The following is a 20,663-nucleotide window of genomic DNA, read 5'->3' on the forward strand; positions in this document are numbered from 1 at the left end:
TTGTGGGAGTTGAAGGCCCAAGTAGGCCCAGCTAGCCTGCTCTGGGAGTTTCCCTGTGAGGAGGAAGGCCTACTTTTCCTCCTGAGGCCTTTCTGTCGTGCCGAGGAGGCCCGCTTCGAGGCGCTCGGGCTCCGCGCCTGCTTGCTGGCGAGGCCTGCCAAGGCCGGCCCTTGCCTTGCCTTGCCTTGCCTTCCCCTCCTCCTCGGGGGCGGGGCGGCCGCGGAGACAACGGAGAGGCGGCCCCGGCCCGAAGAGGAGGAGGAGGAAGGCGGGCAGGCAAGCAGGCAGAGCAGGCCGCGCGCGCCATCGAGGCCCCGGCCGGGCGAGGGACAAAGAAGGCCGCCCTTCCTTCCTTCTTTTCTTCGCACGGGACCGGCCTCGTCGTAGGTAAGGCGCCGCGGAAAGAGCCAGGCCTGCGGGGAAGCCAGCCAGAAAGGCCCAGGCCCGGCTTCCTGGGAGAAGAAGCAGAATAGGAATAGTTGTAGCAGTAGTAATAATAATAATAATACGGTCATAATAATAATGTGGTCATAATAATAATACAGTAATAATAATATGGTAATAATAGTAATAATAATACATTAATAATAATACAGTAATAATAATTATATGGTAGTAATAGTAATAATAATACATTAATAATAATACAGTAATAATCATTATATGGTAGTAATAGTAATAATACAGTAATAATATGGTAATAATAGTAATAATAATACATTAATAATAATACAGTAATAATAATTATATGGTAGTAATAGTAATAATACAGTAATAATATGGTAATAATAGTAATAATACAGTAATAATAATATGGTAGTAATAATATTACAGTAATAATAATACAGTAATAATAGTAATAGTAATACAGTAATAATAATATGGTAATAATAGTAATAATACAGTAATAATATTGTAATAATTGTAATAATAGTACAGTAATAATAATAATATGGTAATAATAGTAATAATAATAATAATAATAATACAGTAATAATCATAATACAGTAATAATCATAATAATAATAATACAGTAATAATAATACCATAATAATAATATGGCAATAATAGTAATAATAATACAGTAATAACAATACAGTAATTGTAATAGTAATATAGTCATAATATGGTTATTAATGGTACGGTAATAATAGTAATACAGGAATAATATGGGAATAATAATAATACAGTAATAATAATATGGTAATAATAGTAATAATACAGTAATAATAATAATAATATGTAATAATAGTAATAATACAGTAATAATAATGTGGTAATAATAGTAATAATAATAATACAGTAATAATAATACCATAATAATAATATGGTAATAATAATAATAATAATATAGTAATAACAATACAGTAATTGTAATAGTAATATGGTCATAATAATATGGTTAATAATGATACGGTAATAATAGTAATACAGGAATAATATGGGAATAGTAATAATACAGTAATAACATGGTAATAATAGTAATAATACAGTAATAATATGATAATAATGGTAATAATAGTAATAATAATACGGTAATAATAATACAGTAATAACAATCCAGTAATAGTAATATGGTCATAATAATATGGTTAATAATGATATGGTAATAATAGTAATACAGGAATAATATGGGAAGAATAATAATAATACAGCAATAGTAGTGATAATAATAATAATAGTACAGTAATAATAATGTCTTATTACTACCCTAATTCATGTATTGATATGCAGCTTTCCTCCAAATATTGTGACTCAAACGTTCACCCCTTGTCACAAGTAAAGTCTATTGTGATTACTATTATTATTATTTCAGAGTTGCTATTATTATTGTCTGATATCCTTATTATTATTTCAGAGTTGCTATTATTGTGTTCTATTATTATTATTTAATACGGTCATAATAGTGTCATAATGCAGTAATAATAATATGGTCATAATAATATGGTAATAATAGTAATAATAATACAGTAATAACAATACAGTAATTGTAATAGTAATATGGTCATAATAATACGGTTAATAATAATACAGTAATAATAGTAATACAGGAGTAATATGGGAATAATAATAATACAGTAATAATACAGCAATAGTAGTGATAATAATGAATTGAATGAATGAATGATGAATAGTACAGTACAGTACAGAATAGTACAGTAATAATAATGTCTTATTACTATCCTAATTCATGTATTTATATGCAGTTTTCCTCCAAATCTTGTGACTCAAAAGTTCACCCCTTGTCACAAGTGAAGTCTGTTGTTATTACAGTTATCATTATTATTTCAGAGTTGCTATTATTATTGTCTGATATCCTTATTATTATTTAAAGTTCCTATTATTTTGTGCTATTATTATTATTTCAGACCTGTTTTTAGTATTTCCTTATTATGTCAGAGTTGCTATTATTCTTGTCTGCTATTATTATTATTATTACTTCTACTTCAGAGTAGATATAATTACTATTATTAATTATATCATCATCGTTAATCAATTTATTTGTAGTCAGCTTTCCTCTCGAGGGTGCCTTATGATTATGATTATTATGCCCCTCTTCCCCCCCAAAAAACTTGGGCTCAATAGGTTTACATGAGATAGAAGCAAAGTGAAGAGCATTATCATCATCATCATCATCATCCTGTCCTCTCCCTACTCAATTGAGACTCCAAGGATTCACACAAGATAGAAGTGAACTGCCTTGTTGTTATCATCCTCCTGTTCTCTCCCCCTATTTGGACTCAAAAGGATTCACACAATACAGAAGATTCACATAATACATCATCACCATCTCACTCCCCACCCACTGGGACTCAAAGGCTTATTATTATGTACTGTCAAAGGCTTTCATGGCTGGAATCACTGGATTGTTGTAGGTTTTTCGGGCTGTATGGCCATGTTCTAGAACCTACAACAGACAACCCGATTATTATTATTATTATTATTATTATTATTATTATTATTATCATCTTGTTTTCCCTCCTTTATTGAGACTGAAGGGATTCACACAAGACAAAAGTGAAAAACCAAATCATCACAATCATTATCAAGTTCTCCCCATTCCCTTTATTGGTACTCAAAGGGTTCAAAGGAGACAGAAACAACATGAAGTGTTCTTGTGGGTTTTTTCGGGCTATAGAGCCATGTTCTAGAGGCATTTCTCCTGACGTTTCGCCTGCATCTATGGCAAGCTTCCTCAGAGGTAGTGAGGTGACCTCACTACCTCTGAGGAAGCTTGCCATAGATGCAGGCGAAACGTCAGGAGAAATGCCTCTAGAACATGGCTCTATAGCCCGAAAAAACCCACAAGAACCTAGTGATTCCAGCCATGAAAGCCTTCGACAATAACATGAAGTGTGTTGTTGTTCTATTCTCCTTTCTTGCTCCAGTTAGGACTAAAAAGATTAACATGAGACAGGAATGAAAACGTTGTTGTTATTTTTATTGTCACAGTTATTATCATCCTATTCCCCCCTTTATTAAAGGGTTCTTATCAAGGTATATTATTATTATTATTATTATTATTATTATTATTATTTGAAACACAAGATGAGTCCACAGCAAACAAGATCACTCTGCTGGCTGTTGTATTGGATCACACGTCGGACACTTCCCAAGTGTCTAGGACTGTATGATGTATCGGTGAATAATGTGTGCAGATCCTAGTAGGGTGGCCTTTTGCAACTGACAGATGGTAATCTTGTCAGCTCCTATTGTGTTTAAGTACAGGCCAAGGTCTTTAGGCACTGCACCCAGTGTGCCGATCACCATAGGGACCACCTTGATTGTCTTGTGCCAGAGTCTTTGCAGTTCGATCTTTAAATCTTCATATTGTGTCATCTTTCCAGTTGTTTCTCTTCAATCCTGCTGTCACCTGGGATTGCAACATCGACAATCCACACTCTGTTTTTTCACATGATCATGAGGTCAGGTGTCTTGTGCTCCAAAACTCTGTCAGTCTGAATTCGGAAGTCCCAGATTAGTTTGACGTATTCATTTTCTGTAACTTTTTCCGTCTTGTGATCCCACCAGTTCTTTGTCGCTGGCAGATAGTATTTGTGGCAAAAGTTCTATGAATCATCTGAGCAACGGTGTTGTGCCTCTGCTTGTAGTCTGTCTGCGTGATCTTCTTGCAGCAGCTGAGGATGGGATCTATTGTTTCGTCTGCTTCCTTGCAGTCTACACTTGGGATCTGTTGACGACTTTTCAATTCTGGCTCTGATGGCATTTGTTCTAATGGCTTCTGCTTCTTCATTATCATATTATTATTATTATGGCAACAAGAATGATTGACAACTGGAAAATAGAGGGAGAAAATGTGGAGGCCGTGACAGACTTTGTATTTATGGGTGCAAAGATGACTGCAGATGCAGACTGTGGCCAGGAAATCAGAAAACGCTTCCTTCTTGGGAGGAGAGCAATGCCCAGTCTCGATAAAATAGTGAAGAGTGGAGACATCACACTGGCAACAAAGATCCGCCTAGTCAAAGCCATGGTCTTCCCTGTAGTAACCTACGGATGTGAGAGCTGGACCTTAGGGAAGGCTGAGCGAAGGAAGAGAGATGCTTTTGAGCTGTGGTGTTGGAGGAAAGTTCTGAGAGTGCCTTGGGCCGCCAGAAGATCCAACCAGTCCATCCTCCAGGAAATAAAGCCCGACTGCTCATTGGAGGGAAGGAGACTAGAGACAACGTTGAAGTACTTTGGCCACATCATGAGGAGACAGCAATGCCTAGAGAAGATAGTTATGCTGGGGAAAGTGGAAGGCAAAAGGAAGAGGGGCCGACCAAGGGCAAGATGGATGGATGGCATCCTTGAAGTGACTGGACTGACCTTGAAGGAGCTGGGGGTGGTGACGGCCGACAGGGAGCTTTGGCGTGGGCTGGTCCATGAGGTCACAGGGAGTCGGAGACGACTGAACGAATGAACAACATATTATTATTATTATTATTATTATTATTATTATTATTATTACTACCATTATCCCTTTCTCCTCCTCCCATTGGGCCTCATAGGATTCACATAAAACATAAGGTGAGGTCTGACCAGTGCAGAATAGAATGGTTCTATTACTTCCCTTGATCTAGACACCATACTCCTGTTGCTCATTTTGGATGGGACCTAGAGCACTGCTGCTTAACCTTTATCTGGATCACAGATCAGGAAAAAAAATGAATGTACAGTATGATTTAGTGTATGCAGTGTTGAACTTCAAGGGCATTTACAAGCACAATATGTACAGTTCAACCCCTGTATCTGTGGCGGATATACTCTGTACTTTACCTGGATACAGAAAACCACAAATAATAGCAAAGTATATAAAAAAGAAGGACTTACGGACTAAGAATACCACGAAGTAGCACTGGAGGACTTAGAAAATGCCTGTGGATGAATGTAATTCAAATGCAGGTCCCATGTATACAAAGATTGTACGGCCCTTAAAAATGTCCTCCAAGTTGTTGTAGATTTTTTGGGTTTTATGGCCATGTTCTAGAAGCATTCTACCCTGACGTTTTGTCTGCATCTATGGCAAGCATCCTCAGAGGTTGTGAAGTCTCAGACCTCACAACCTCTGCGGATGCTTGCCATAGATGCAGGCGAAACGTCAGGAGAGAATGCTTCTAGAACATGGCCATATAGCCCGAAAAACCTACAACAACCCAGTGATTCCAGCCATGAAAGCCTTCGATTATACATTATCCTCCAAGTGTTCAGTAGAGCTTACTCCCATAGGAAAGATAACAGGCAGTCTTTATTTTTCTTGGAAGGACTCAAGCACAATTGCTGTCTTAACATCTTTTCTGATTGATTCCTGAGCAGGCACAATAACATAGGAGCCTCAATGGTCCATGTTTACAAGATAGTTTTTTTAAAATCTAAATATTTGTTAGTTTTTCAGCAATATAAATATTATTACACAGTTTTGTAAAGTCAGTAATTTTCCATACCATCTGTAACTCCTTAAAACTCACTTCCTTTACCCTCCCTCATTTAAAAACAGCAATTAAAATGAAATAGTCAAAATGGACATCCCACCTCCCAGCTTAAAGGCATATAATAACAATATTATTGTTGTCCTGTTAACATCTTAAACAATTTATGTATTCTACTTTGCAATCTTGATAGAATCGTAGAATCAAAGAGTTGGAAGAGACCTCCTGGGCCATCATCCAGTCCAACCCCATTCTGCCAAGAAGCAGGAATATTGCATTCAAATCACCCCTGAGAGATGGCCATCCAGTCTCTGTTTAAAAGCTTCCAAAGAAGGAGCCTCCACCACACTCTGGGACAGAGAGTTCCACTGCTGAACGGCTCTTACAGTCAGGAAGTTCTTCCTCGTGTTCAGATGGAATCTCCTCTCTTGTAATTTGAAGCCATTTTTCTGCGTCCTAGTCTCCAAGGAAGCAGAAAACAAGCTTGCTCCCTCCTCCTCCCTGTGGCTTCCTCTCACATATTTATACATGGCTATCATATCTCCTCTCAGCCTTCTCTTCCTCAGGCTAAACATGCCCAGCTCCTTAAGCCGTTCCTCATAGGGCTTGTTCTCCAGACCCTTGATCATTTTAGTCGCCCTCATCTGGACACATTCCAGCTTGTCAATATCTCTCTTGAATTGTGGTGCCCAGAATTGGACACAATATTCCAGGTGTGGTCTAACCAAAGCAGAATAGAGCATGGGGAGCATTACTTCCCTAGATCTAGACACTATGCTCCTATTGATGCAGGCCAAAATCCCATTGGCTTTTTTTGCCACCACATCACATTGTTGGCTCATGTTTAACTTGTTCTCCACGAGGACTCCAAGATCTTTTTCACACGTACTGCTCTCAAGCCAGGCGTCCACCATTCTGTATCTTTCCATTTCGTTTTTTCCTGCCTAAGTGGAGTATCTTGCATTTGTCCCTGTCGAACGTCATTTTGTTAGTTTTGGCCCATCTCTCTAATCTGTCAAGATTGTTTTGAATCTTGCTCCTGTCCTCTGGAGTATTGGCTATCCCTCCCAATTTGGTGTTTTTTACTTGATATTTTACTTAAGCTTCCAAAACTACAAACATACAACTGCAAGATAATTTTGAGGTGGTTGGGAGGGGAGATATTATAAGGACTTTGTGGCTCTGTGGAACCAGAAGGAGAATCTGCCATGTTCCCCTTCTAAAAGTAGCCAAAAGCCAGAAATTCTGGCTTTGCCCATCAATCTCAGGTTCAAACAGGCCCAGAGAGGCTCTTTTTTAGCATCTGGTTCTCTTCCGGCGGCTTTAAGAGGATCTGTTTCCATTCTTCTCTCTAATGGAAAGTTCCTCCAGCTAGAGCTCATCCTGGGGTGCCTAGCAGGGGTTTTCTATCTTAGGCCTCCTGTTTATATATTTAATAGGATGCTTCGCAGCGGGCTCTGCTTAAGGAATTAGCCCTTGTGATGACTAGGAACTCCTTGCGCATTGCCAACAACAGCAGAGCGGCTGAGTAAACCACTGTGCTCAAGAAAAGGAATTTGGCATCCAGGCAGCCTAGGTTGATAAGCAAAGTAAGCAAATTTGCATACATTTCCGTATCCTGCCCAGTTTTGCTCCTGTGTCAGCTGATCTCTGGAAATTCAACCCAGACTTTCATTTTCACAATCATAGAATCAAAGAATTATGGAATCATAGAGTTGGGAGAGATCATCCAGTCCATCCTCCTTTCTGCCATGCAGGAAGACATAATCCAAGCCCTCCTGATAGATGGCCATGCAGCCTCTGCTTACAAACCTTCAGAGAAGGAGACTGTACTGGGTTCCCATGGAGCGGCGCATTCCATGGTCTTTCAGCTCTGACCATCAGGACGTTTTTTGTAATGTTGAGATGGAGTCTGTTTTCCTGCAAGGTGAATCTGTTGCCTCATTGTGTCCAAGCCTCTAGAGCAGCAGAAAGCAAGCCTGTCCCCTCCTCAATGCGACATCCTTTTAAATATTGAAATATTTTGGCGGCCACCTCTCCACAAAAGTCAACATTGACACTGCCCGAGCTCTGTGAGTGCAGCATTTTTCTGAATGAAGCAGAGAGCGTTTGAGGATCGGGACATCCGTAGGGAGAAAGATGTTTTGTCTCTTGCGTCTTGGCAAGGGGTTGGACTGGATGGCCCACGAGGTCTCTTCCAAATCAATGATTCTATGAGACCAAGCAGTTCGAAAACATGCAAATGTGAGTAGATCAATAGGTACCGCTCCAGCGGGAAGGTAACGGTGCTCCATGCGGTCATGCTGACCACATGACCTTGGAGGTGTCTATGGACAACGCTGGCTCTTCGGCTTAGAAATGGAGATGAGCACCACACCCCAGAGTCAGACATGACTGGACTTAATGTCAGGGGACAACCTACCTTTTACTATGAGACCCAGGTGCTTGTTTATAAAGCTATTGTTCTCCCAACCCTGTTATATGCCTATGAAACATGGACTGTCTACAGACGTCACACTCAACTCCTGGAAGGATTCCATCAGCATTGCTTCCAAAAAATCCTGTAAATCTCTTGGGAAGACAGGCGGACAAATGTCAGCGTGCTGGAAGAAGCAAAGACGACCAGCATTGAAGCAATGTTCCTCCGCCATCAATTCCACTGGACCGGCCACATTGTCAGAATGCCCAATCACCGCCTCCCAAAGCAGTTACTATACTCCCAACTCAAGAATGGGACCGCCTTGGTGGACAGGAAAAGAGATTGAAAGATGGGCTTAAAGTCAACCTTAAAAACTGTGACACAGACACCGAGAACTGGGAAGCTCTGGCCCTTGAGTGCTCTCACTGGAGGTCAGCTGTGACCTGCAGTGCTGCAGAGTTTGAAGAGGCACAAATGGAGGGCGGGAGAAACGTGTCAAGAGGAAGGCGCATCAAGCCAACCCTGACCGGGACCGCCTTCCATCTGGAAACCGATGTCCTCACTGTGGGAGAACATGCGGATCAAGAGTAGGGCTCCACAGCCACCTACAGACTCACCTCCAAGACACTACACTTGGAAGGCCATCATCCTTGGACTACTTGGGATTGCTTAAGTAAATATGTAAGTAATTGAAATATAGTCACCTCTTGGCCTCTGATTCTTCAAGTGAAACATATTTAAATGCGCCTCACAGGCTTCCGTAACGGCGCTCCATGCAGTCATGCCAGCCACATGATCTTGGAGGTGTCTACGGACAACGCTGGCTCTTCGGCTTAGAAATGGAGATGAGCACCACACCCCAGAGTCAGTCATGACTGGACTTCATGTCAGGGGACTACTTTTACCTTTACCACAGGCTTCCAGACCTTTGGCAATTTTGGACGCCCTTCTCTGGACACCTTCCATCTTGTCAGTATCCTTTTTGAATTATGACTAGAACTGGACACTAATGAGATCTGACCAACACAGAAGAGAGTGGGATTATGACTTCCTTTGAAACATACACTATCTTCCTGTTGATGCAGTTTAGAATCGAATTGGCTTGTTAAACTGTCGCATCATATTGTTGACTCTTGGTCAACTTGTGGTCTACTAAATTACCTAAATCCCAAGTATCGCCCATCCTATATCTGTGCATTTTATTCTTTCCGCCTAAGTGTAGGAGCTTCCATTTCTTCTTGTTGAAATTCATTTTGTTGGTTTTGGCCAGTTGGCTTTCTTATTCATTAAGGTTATTTCGGATGCTGACCCTGTCCTCTGGGGTATTGGCTATCCCTCCCAGTGTGGGGTCATGTGCAAATTTGATCAGCATGCCTTTTATTTCATTGTCCAAGTCATTGATAAAGCTTCTGCAGCTGTAATTGCTGAGCTTTAACTGATCCAGAATGATGGTAAATTGCTGAGCTTTAACTGATCCAGAATGATGGTAAATTTTAATTGATTTCTGACCCCTTGCACTCCTTTGGCGCCTTGAAGAGGCGCCTGGAGGGAATGTTCTCTTGCGGGCAAATTAATTTGAAAGGAAGGGTCATTAGTCATTCAGAAACAATTCTGTTCAGTTCAGTTCACTGGGAAGTTTGACTGTTACAGTTTTACTAAGCCTTACTCACATGCTTTTGAAGCTTTGTTAGCGAGAAGCCTGGATTTTTTAAAAAAATGTGGTTTCAGGATTTTGTGCTCAGTTATCAGTTTTGCTTTGATGCAGTGCATTTGGTGCACACTTTACACCCAAACTGTTCCAAAAGTGATCTTATGAATTTCTCTTTGGTATTAAATACTCCAGGAACAAAACCATCCCCTCTGCAGTTCCCACTGTTACATAAAAGAGAGTTTGCCTTTTTTTGTTACCGTGTTGATGAGGAAAGCACTATTTCGAACAGAAGAAATGTCACAGTCAAACAGTTTCTCTTCCAAGAGCGTCTAGCCTTTGTAACTCTGATTTTTTTTCCACTGGCAAACATGGGTTGCATTTCTGAAACTAAAGGTCGCTCCCAGATTGTTATGGCTGGCTTGATGGTGCAATCTAGAATCTTCTAAGGATGCATGCGCACTGTGGAATGAATGCAATGTGTCACCACATTCACTGTCATGATTCAATGCTATGGAATCATGGGAGTTGTAGTTTGGTGAGGCACAAGCATTCTTTGCAGGAAAAGGCTAAAGACCTGATAAAATTCCAACTTCATGGTTCCATAGTATTAGGCCAGGGCAATTAAAGTGGTATCAAACTGCAATAAAAGACATGGAAGAGAAGAATGAAATACGCTGCATGTCAAAACCTAAAGGAAAATGTTTATAAAATGCACCTGCAATGGTATCTCTCTCCAGAGAGACTAGCTAAGGTGTATAATTGCTCCAACAAATGTTGGAAATGTGGGAAAGAAAAGGGTACATTCTGCCACACATGGTGGACTTGCAGCAAAGTAAAAAAATTACTGGAAATTACCGATCCATGTATATCTTGAAAATATGTTAAACACAAATTTCAAAATGACACCTCAAATGTACCTTTTGAATATGCCTGAGGAAGAATTTTAAAAATTGTAAAAAATTCTTTTACACAACAGTGGCAGCTCAAGTAGTATATGCTAGATATTGGAAAACTCCAGATATACCTCCTTTAGAAGAATGGGAAAAATATATTATAGATATGCTGATAATGGACAAAACAACTGTATTATTAAGAGGAGAACTATTAGATAACTTTGTTAATGAATGGCAACCAATGATTCAACACCTTAATGTAAAATTAAACTAAAAATGTAAAGTAAGAGTCTTATGATATTTTTATATGTATTATTTAGGTAGTAGACTGTGACTCCTTTACAGAAATATATTATCAGATAAATGATTATGGAACATTAATAGATAGAAAGTATTGCACTGTATGCAACAAACACTTGCAAATGTATGTCTACTTAAATAAAATATTTTTTTTTAAAAAAAGTGGTATCAAACTGCATTAATTCTGGAGTGTCGGTGCTCCCTTGGTCTCAAGAATTAGCTGATGGAGCAAAATTAATTACATGCCTTTGCCTGGGGTGTACCTTCAGTCTTCACGTTGGTTCATGGAAGAAGACACATAGTGTTCCTACCCTGGCAAACTTTGGCCCTCCAGGTGTTTTGGACTTCAGTTGTTAGGAATTGTGGGAGCTAAAGTCCAAAACACCTTGAGGGCTGAAGCTTGCCCATTCCTGTTCTATAAAAACCTGTTTCCTATTCAGAAAAGTTTGCCTTTCCATACAGAGAGTGTCATTGTGGTTTTTCCATCAGATTTAGGAAGGTTCAGCTTGGATTTAAATCATATGGATTGAAATCAGTTCTCTGAAGGTCTCATTTTTAAATTATTTAATTCATAGCTTAAATTGCCAATGAGGAAGAGTCAATTTTGTCAGCACCTTTCTTGGCATCTGTCTTGTCTATCGAAAAGTGAAAATATGTATGTTTGTTTGTTGTTTAAGGACTCTTACATGGCTTGATGGATGTACTTTGGATACTTGGATTGTGCTTTTCCTGCATGGCAGGCTTTTGGATTAGATGGCCCCTGTGATATCTTCCAACTCTTATTATTCTACGATTCTATGTGGACCAGACTTGGTACACATACTCTTCGTTATCTAATTGGTGGAGTTTATAACTGTAAAATTCAATCCCTTTTCTTACATACCTTTCATTTTTAACACGATCTGCATTGGCGCCCCATAAACCTCAGTTGCAAGCACAAGAGAGCAGAATATAGATCAGGCATGGGCAAACTTCGGCCCTCCAGGCCCCTCAACTCCCACAATTCTGGGTGTTGAAATCCAAAACACCTGCAGGACCGAAGTTTGTTCATGCCTAATCTATGCTCATTGTTTAATAAAACATATTCAGAGATTCAGGCTTCATTAGAAGATAGGTACACACTAACCACTTATGTTGGATTGTTTTCAAATTAATTCAGTTAATCAAAAATGGCTTTCCCTTGTTCGCATATTCCATCATCACAAATTCTATGTTCATTGATCTTATTCATTCTTGCTTTTAGAGAAAGTTAGGCTGAGTGAACGTGGCCTAGTGGTTTGAGCGTTGGGTGGCAACTCTGGAAACCAGGACACGGCCTCTTCCTTGGCCGTGAAAGTCCACTGGCCGACCGTGAGCAAGTCACACATTCTTATCCCCATGAAACCCTGGAATAAGGTCATCTTAGGGTTGCCATAAATCTTCAACAACTTAAATGCACACTGAAGCAGAGGCGGAGTGAGAGAGCTTCATGTGCTGTTATCTCCTCTCCCAAACTATTGCCATCCTATTTATTCACGGAAATTAAATTAGAAGCTGTCTACTTGGTATCCATGATAATGTATTTGACCCAGTCTCTTTTGTTTTTTGATGTTAAGTTCAAAGAAAACATTCTCATCTAATTTTTAAATTTTATTTTAGAAAAAAAAATCAATGGTTGACATAGATTTAATAGAAACTACACAGTTTCTTGATTCATAGCCAGACCTTGATTGAGATTTGTAGATATATGTATTTTCCCCTCTTCCTGAAGAATCTCATTTGCATTTCCCAATAGCAGCAATAACACGTTGTTTAACAATTTTATTGTATTTTAACTTTTAAAATCATGACATAAATAACTCACTGTTTTTTTTATTTTTGTATTTGTGCGTATACGCCTTTGTCTTGTTTGTAAATTCAATTGTATTGTGTCATGTCATTGTCAGCCGCCTTGAGTCCCTATGGGTAGAAAGATGGGATAAACATAAAGATGATGACGATGATGATGATATTAGTTGCAGTCTCTCATGGTCCAAAATGATGGGATCAGGGAGCTGTGAGGCCTGGCTGGTACAAATCCCATTGGATGTTGGTATCTGGATCTTACTGGTCTCAGATGTGAAAACTGGGTACCTTCTGTTGCTCTGATGCTCTGTTTGGGTAAAATGGCTTTGAATGATGCTCTTGTACTGCATAGGTGTGCAGTGAGCATTTTAGCACTTGCTGCCTGATTTCTCCTTTATGCTCTTCCTCCTTCCTTGGCATGCTTTACTTTCCATTCATGGGTTTGATGTGGTAACACAAAAACAACTCTGTATTCAATTTAACAAGGCTATGGAAAGCATATGAAAATAGCATTTGAATCCCCTGAGGGTGTGTTTAACAGGATTCCCTAGTCAGCCACTCATCCTCCATCTACTCATGTGGGAATAGGGCAACCCTCCAGTGCTGCTGAACTGGAACTCCCATCCGAGCTCAGGGCTGCAGCCTAGATAGAGCATTGCTCCTTTAACTATGGGCCATGACCCCAAATGGGGTCCCATTCACTCTGTGTTGGGGTAATAGGAAAATTGGCTGCAGTAAATAGTTTCTGAATACCACCCATTTCCACAAATCTGTTAAGAACAAGTTGCTGTGTTTACAAAGGACCCTGTGGGGAGTCATAATATAAACTGTGACTCTCAAATTGTGAATTCCCTCTCAAGGGTCTTCAGTGCATCCTTTTCTTCATCTGCAGCATTAGGATTCTGACATTGACATTTCATATGAAACTAAATAGGATTTAATGCTCAAAAAGGCATACATTTGGAAATAGAATACTAGACTAGTAAAAGTTGACTTGATGAAACTGCTTGTTCTGGACTGCTGTGAGGGGCATCTGGAGTAATAATAATAATAATAATAATAATAATAGTAATAATAATAATAGTAATAATAATAATATTCGCTGATACATCACACAGTCCTAGACCCTTACTTACTTACTTCTTAGGCGATCCCTCGTTGGACGAGTAAGATGGTCTTCCATTATGCATTTCCTTGTGGGTTCGTAGGTGGCTGTGGAGCCCTATTCTTGCTCTGCATCTTCTCCCATAGCGAGGGCATTGGTTTCCAGGTGGAAGGCGGTCCGGGTCGGGGTTGGCTTGATGCGCCTTCCTCCTGGCACGTTTCTCTCTTTCGCCCTCCAGTCGTGCCTCGAATTCTGTAGCACTGCTGGTCACAGCTGACCTCCAGCTGGAGCGCTCAAGGGCCAGGGCTTCCCAGTTCTCAGTGTCTATGCCAGAGATTTTAAGGTTGGCTTTGATGCCATCTTTAAATCTCTTTTCCTGTCCACCAACATTCCATTTTCCATTCTTAAGTTCAGAGTAGAGCAACTGCTTTGGGAGGCGGCGGTCAGGCATCTGGACAATGTGGCCGGTCCAGCAGAGTTGATGGCAGAGGACCATCGCTTCAATGCTGGTGGTCTTTGCTTCTTCCAGCACGCTGACGTTTGTCTGCTTGTCTTCCCAGGAGATTTGCAGGATTTTCCGGAGGCAGCGCTGATGGAATCGTTCCAGGAGTTGCATGTGACTTCTGTAGACAGTCCACGTTTCGCAGGCATATAGCAGGGTTGGGAGGACAATAGCTAGACCCTTGGGAAGTGTCTGACATGTGATCCAGTACAACAGCCAGTAGAGTGATCTTGTTTGCTGTGGACTCATCTTGTTGTGTTTCAAATAATAATAATAACAACAACAACAACAACAACAACAACAATAACTATAACTATTGTTTTATTTCTTATTTGCCTCTCCTTGTGGCTCAAGGTGGGTCACAGCAGAGTCAAAACACATAGACATTGTAAAAATTCTATAAACATACATATTAAAATGTATTCCTATAAAATATATCTTAAATACACAGGACAGGGATTAAAACACAGTGCACAAATTTAAAATGCATGCTTAAAACTGGCTTAAAAAGACATGGAAGTAATTATTAAGGGCCATAGAGCTTCAAAATTGACAGATGCGGCCCCTGGGCATGATTCTCTAGCATTTCCTCAAGCAGACTCTTTACAATGAATGGAACTTGCAAAGCATCATCACACTTCTGTGTATATGTGTGTATAATTATATTCCTTCAAGTTCTTTGTTGATTTATGACAGCTCCACACATTTCATTGGGTTTTCTTAGGCAAGAGATGTATTTGTACCAGTTCTGAAGTACAGCCTCAAGGATAGAAGCGCCTGAGACCGCCTCTGATTTGGTATGGAAATCATCACCTCATGCAGCCTTTTTTATTCTTGCCATAGGCCCAGAGAAGTGTGGACCAGGACCATGCGCTCTTCCTGTGGATGGCCTCGCTAGCACTGTGAGGGGCTTCATTACCTGGCCCTTGGACACCTGGAAGCGGAGGAGCGGAGATAGCGGTGCCCCACTCCTGTTCCCCCTTTTGGGGGGCAGGGAGGACAGAGGAACACAACACTGAGGGGCAATGGATCCTCTGACCCGCCCCGGGGGCGACATCATGCGTCGGAACCCACAGCAGGATTATGAGCTGGTTCAGCGGGTGGGGAGCGGCACCTATGGCGACGTCTACAAGGTGAGAGCCCCAGTGACCCCCTTCCGTTGCCAGTATATATTTCCTGCCCAAGAAGTTTCGGCTCCTGAGTGAGGTCCTGTTTGGTGTCCCAGCACAAAGGAAAGAGTGGACCCTTCTTTGTTGTGACACCTCAGTTATTTTATTCATCTCCCTTTAAGAGTCCCAGTTAGTACCAGTATTAATGTCATTTCTCTGTCAAATGAAAATATGGCTTTTATTTAAAGCAGACCTGGGCAAACTTGGGTCTCCAGGTGTTTGGACTCCAACTCCCATTCTTACTCCCTGCAGAGTCCTCTATAAACACTGGACCTTGTTCCTAACAGATCTGTGGAAATGGGTGGAGTTCAGGAATTGTGGAAGTCCAAAACACCTGGAGGGCCCAAGTTTTAAACCCTTTGGAATCAATGACTTCATCCAGTTTGTGAAAATTGTTACATAATTTAATGTGGTTTTGCCTCTCCCTTATTTTTTCCTGTTTTTTTCTCCTGTTTCACATTTTTTATTGTTTCAATTCATTTTAACTGTGCACCATCCTGAAATATCTGGATTTGAAGTAGAATACAAATAATTATTGACAAGCTGGAATGTGTCCAGAGGAGGGCGACTAAAATGATCAAGGGTCTGGAGAACAAGCCCTATGAGGAGCGGCTTAAGGAGCTGGGCATGTTTAGCCTGAAAAAGAGAAGGCTGAGAGGAGATATGATAGCCATGTATAAATATGTGAGAGGAAGCCACAGGGAGGAGGAGGGAGCAAGCTTGTTTTCTTCTTCCTTGGAGACTAGGACGTGGAACAATGGCTTCAAACTACAAGAAAGGAGATTCCATCTGAACATGAGAAGAACTTCCTGACTGTGAGGGCCGGTCACCAGTGGAACTCTCTGCCCCGGAGTGTGGTGGAGGCTCCTTCTTTGGAAGCTTTTAAACAAAAGCTGGATGGCCATCTGTGGGGGTGATTTGAATGCAATTTTCCTGCTTCTTGGCAGAATGGGGTTGGACTGGATGGCCCATGAGGTCTCTTCCAACTCTTTGATTCTATGATTCTATGACAGGATGAACATCCCATATCTGGAATTCTGAGATCCGAAACACTCCAAAATCTGAAATAGGTGGCTGAGATAGTGATGCCTTTGCATTCTGATGGTTTAATGTATACAGACTTCATTTCATGCACAAAATTATTAATAGTATTATGTATAAAATTACTTTCAGGCTATGTGTATGCCGTGTATGTGAATTTCATGTTTAGACTTGGGTCCCATCTCCCCAGGATATCCCGTTATGTAAGTCTATGCAAATGCAGGTATTCCAGAATCAAAACACTTCTCGTCCCAAGCATTTTGGATAAGAGATACTCAATCTGTTTGGTAATAAAATAAACAATATAAAGTTTGGCTTTGTACTCGTGTATAATTGAGGGAAGATTTTTTTTGTGCCAGGAAAGCGATGAAGTCCTTCAGGAGGGTTGATTTTTTCCCCAGAAGTTCTTAAACACACAAAACTGAAATGCATTATTAATTATTCTTAGCTTATTAAATTTTAGTTCTGCAGCTTGGAAATGTTAAAGTTAATATTAACATTAATTCAGAAATTAAATTGACTTCGGTGACTTCAGTAACATTTATTGAATTTAGTAAAATCTCAACATAGTTTCCTTGTGTTAATTGTTAATACCGTGATGGGTTGGTTTTGATTTTTTTTAAAGCAATCAAAGTTACTTACAACTTCCAGGTCGACACATTAAACTATGCACTAAAGTATGAAACTAAAATAACTGAAATCATTCATTGCTTCATGGCCTGTTAACTCCATTGTCACTTAGCACTTCAAATAACGAATTCGGAATTAAAAAGTGTAACAAATTAATGGTTATGAAATAATCTATATAAATAAAAATGTAATGTTCGTTTGTGGGATTAACAGAACTCAAAAACCACTGGACGAATTGACACCAAATTTGGACACAAGACACCTAACAACCCAATGCATGTCCTTCACTCAAAAAAATTGATTTTTTTCATTTGGGAGTTGTAGTTGCTGGGTGTGACGATGTGTAAATTTTATTCCTTTGGTTATGTGTAATTTAAACAGTAGTTTAGGGATGGTAAGTATGGGAGACTATGTTTGTTGGAGATAGTGGCTTGGCGTTAGCTGAGTTGCCATAGCAACAGGGGCGGAGCCAACTGCCTCTTCACGAGGCAGTTGTTTTAAAAAGTCAGTCAGTAAGCCAGTGAGCTACTGAGAGGACTGAGTCTCTGGGTGGAGATTCAGGGAATGTGTCTGTAGCCGGTGTGCTATAGGAAAGACTGAATCTCAGGGTGGGGATTCAGGGAATCAATTGGTGACCAAAGTAGTTGCAGAGAAGGACCCGGTAGTGAGAGAGCTACAGGGGGTTGTTGATTCTGAATTAAGAATCAAAGTTTGGCTGGGTTTAAGCCTGCTGTGCCTGCTGTGAAACGTTTTGAAGTCTGTGCCTGAGATTACTCATGAAACCTTTCCAATGTAACCATCAAGATTTGTGCCTCTTGTGAAGAAACAGTGAAACATGTTATACTCCTGTTAAAATAAACTTGTTACTGTTCTCCTCAAGCCTTGCCTGATACAGTTTCTTCTAAGTTGAACAGCCTGCAATAGTGAAGTCAGCCAGAGACAGTAAACGCTACGCTATCCACTGAATAAAACCTTCTGTCATTAACAGTTCCTTTATAAAATAATTCCTAGGCTGATATTGATCGTTGCCCGGCTTCCCTCATAGATTAGGTGGCAGTGGGTGTTTTACCACTCACACCTTCACATTTGGTGGCATTTGGTGGCATTAAAACGGTCTTCTTTACACTGGGATTTATAGTTCACCTACAATCAAATAACATTCTGAACTCCACCAGCAATGGAATTGAACCAAACTTGGCACACAGTTCTCCCATGACCAACAGAAAATACTGGAAGGGTTTGGTGGGCAGTGTCCTTTGGTTTTGGAGTTGTAGTTCACCTACATCCAGAGATCACTGTGGACTCAAACAATGATGGATCTGGACCAAACTCTACACGAATACTCAATATGCCCAAATGTAAACACTGGTGCAGTTTGGGGAAAATAGAATCTTGACATTTGGTAGTTGTAGTTGCTGGGATGTATAGTTCACCTATAATCACAGAGCATTCTGAACCCCACCAACGATATAATTGGGCCAAACCTCCCACACAGAACCCCCATGTGAGCCACAGCAACGCGTGGCAGGGGACGGCTAGTAATAAAATTGCTTTCAAATGGTAGTTATTTCCCCAGACTTTATCACAAGATAGGTTGGCTTCGTGCTGTTCTTCTTCTTAAGTTGAATTCGTATGTAAGTCAGAATAGGTGCATTTTTAAAGTGTAACTTCATCCAAAATATATCTTTTAGCTTTGGATGGCATAGGGAAGGGTTCACACCCCTGGGGTATCTGTTGCTGTTTGTGCTCCTGTTTCTGTCCCTGCAATAATTGGAATTTTGGAAAATGTGGCTTGTGGTAGAAACAAGGATTGGAGATAAAGCTTCAGTGGAGACCCCTTTTCCCCATGATAACAACTCTTTCAGGAATAGATTTTCCTTCCAAGGAGAAGATTTCTCTCACTTTATGTTGTCTCATCCCATTCTTAACTGTGAGTTGTTTGAAGGTTGGATATTTGTAAGGCAACTATAATTGTTGGAAGTGAAGAAGCGTCAACCATTACATAGAGAGCAGTAGGGAGAGAGGGAACCCTGTAGTGTACATGCCTGCTGTCTTGTTTCCACCTGCTTTCTCAATCTAGGTTAAGGGGTTGTGGCATTAGGAAAGCTGAGAAACACTGAGCTACATTCAGCTGAGGAACTGAGCAGCATCCATGTGCCTGAAGAAGTGCCCTGTGGAACACCAAGTTTATTGTGAAATCAGGTCATCTTTCATCGCCCCAGTGGGAGTGCTTTGGCTCAGTTTAAGCTTCAACTTGTACGTATCAGTTCTTCATGAATGGACCCGTTCAGACATCTGACTTGATCAAGTGTGACTGGGGATCACGTTGCATTACATGCGGTATTTAGAGTCAGCCGTATCATCAGGGAGTCTGGATTTGAGATGGCAGTAGCATTATAGAAGGGATGCAGTGGGATGGCAGATGAACAGCCTTGACTTGTGGGGCACCATCGCCTGGCAGCTTCTCCACTGGAATGAGCTTGAAACCCTTTCAAGGCTGACTGTATGATGTAAATGTGATTTCAGTTTTGGATTTGTTGTGCAGTGGAAATCTTGACAGTGTTGCACAGTCTGCAGGATCCTCTGGGTTGGGAATGTTAAGAAGTGCCTCCTGCCCCTAGAGATGTAGAGCTAGAAGGGAACCCCAAGGGCCATCTAGTCCAACCCTCTGCTGTGCAGGCATATGCAATCAAAACACTCCTGAACAATAGACATTCAATCATTCTTTAAAGACTTGTGTTGGGAAAAAGTCAGGATATAAATAAAGATGCAGTGTTATCTCAAATTACAGTTTGATGTAAATATTCAAATACATTTAACTTACTGATGCTTCAATTAATGTGATTTTATTGGTATCTGTAGCTGCTGCATTTCTCACCCTCGGCTTATACTCAAGTCAACACATTTTCCCAGTTTTTTTATGGTAAAATTAGGTGCCTTGGCTTATATTCGGGCTGGCTTATACTCGAGTATATACGGTACTGTAAAATAATGCATTTCTGTTCTACTAGTTGCTTCAATGCCTGCTAAATATAAACAAATTTAAGACTAACAAATACTTGTGAGTGGTATTAATACAAACAATTTGAATATTTTGATTGGGTTTCCATTGTTTTGTATTTCACCTCAATATCCCCCCACCCCATTTTTCTCCTATTGATCTAGATTGGTTTCTCTCTATTTCAACAGTTTTCCCCCC

The 20,663-nt window shown here is 40.4% G+C and overlaps 1 protein-coding gene across 3 annotated transcripts in view; it reads left to right on the plus strand.

Moving 5' to 3' along the window:
- The first annotated feature begins 212 nt into the window (after positions 1 to 212).
- The window catches only part of MAP4K5 (mitogen-activated protein kinase kinase kinase kinase 5), a 152,155-nt gene continuing 131,704 nt past the window's right edge, over positions 213 to 20,663 (plus strand). For all 3 annotated transcript variants that reach the window (XM_067463137.1, XM_067463138.1, XM_067463139.1), the window contains exons 1-2: positions 213 to 387; positions 15,468 to 15,757. In XM_067463137.1, coding sequence (XP_067319238.1) covers positions 15,650 to 15,757 — 108 coding nt within the window. In that variant the 5' untranslated portion in view covers positions 213 to 387; positions 15,468 to 15,649. The remainder of the gene's footprint in view (positions 388 to 15,467; positions 15,758 to 20,663) is intronic.

This window comes from Anolis sagrei, chromosome 1 (assembly GCF_037176765.1).
Source record: "Anolis sagrei isolate rAnoSag1 chromosome 1, rAnoSag1.mat, whole genome shotgun sequence".
Taxonomy (NCBI): Eukaryota; Metazoa; Chordata; class Lepidosauria; order Squamata; family Dactyloidae; genus Anolis; species Anolis sagrei.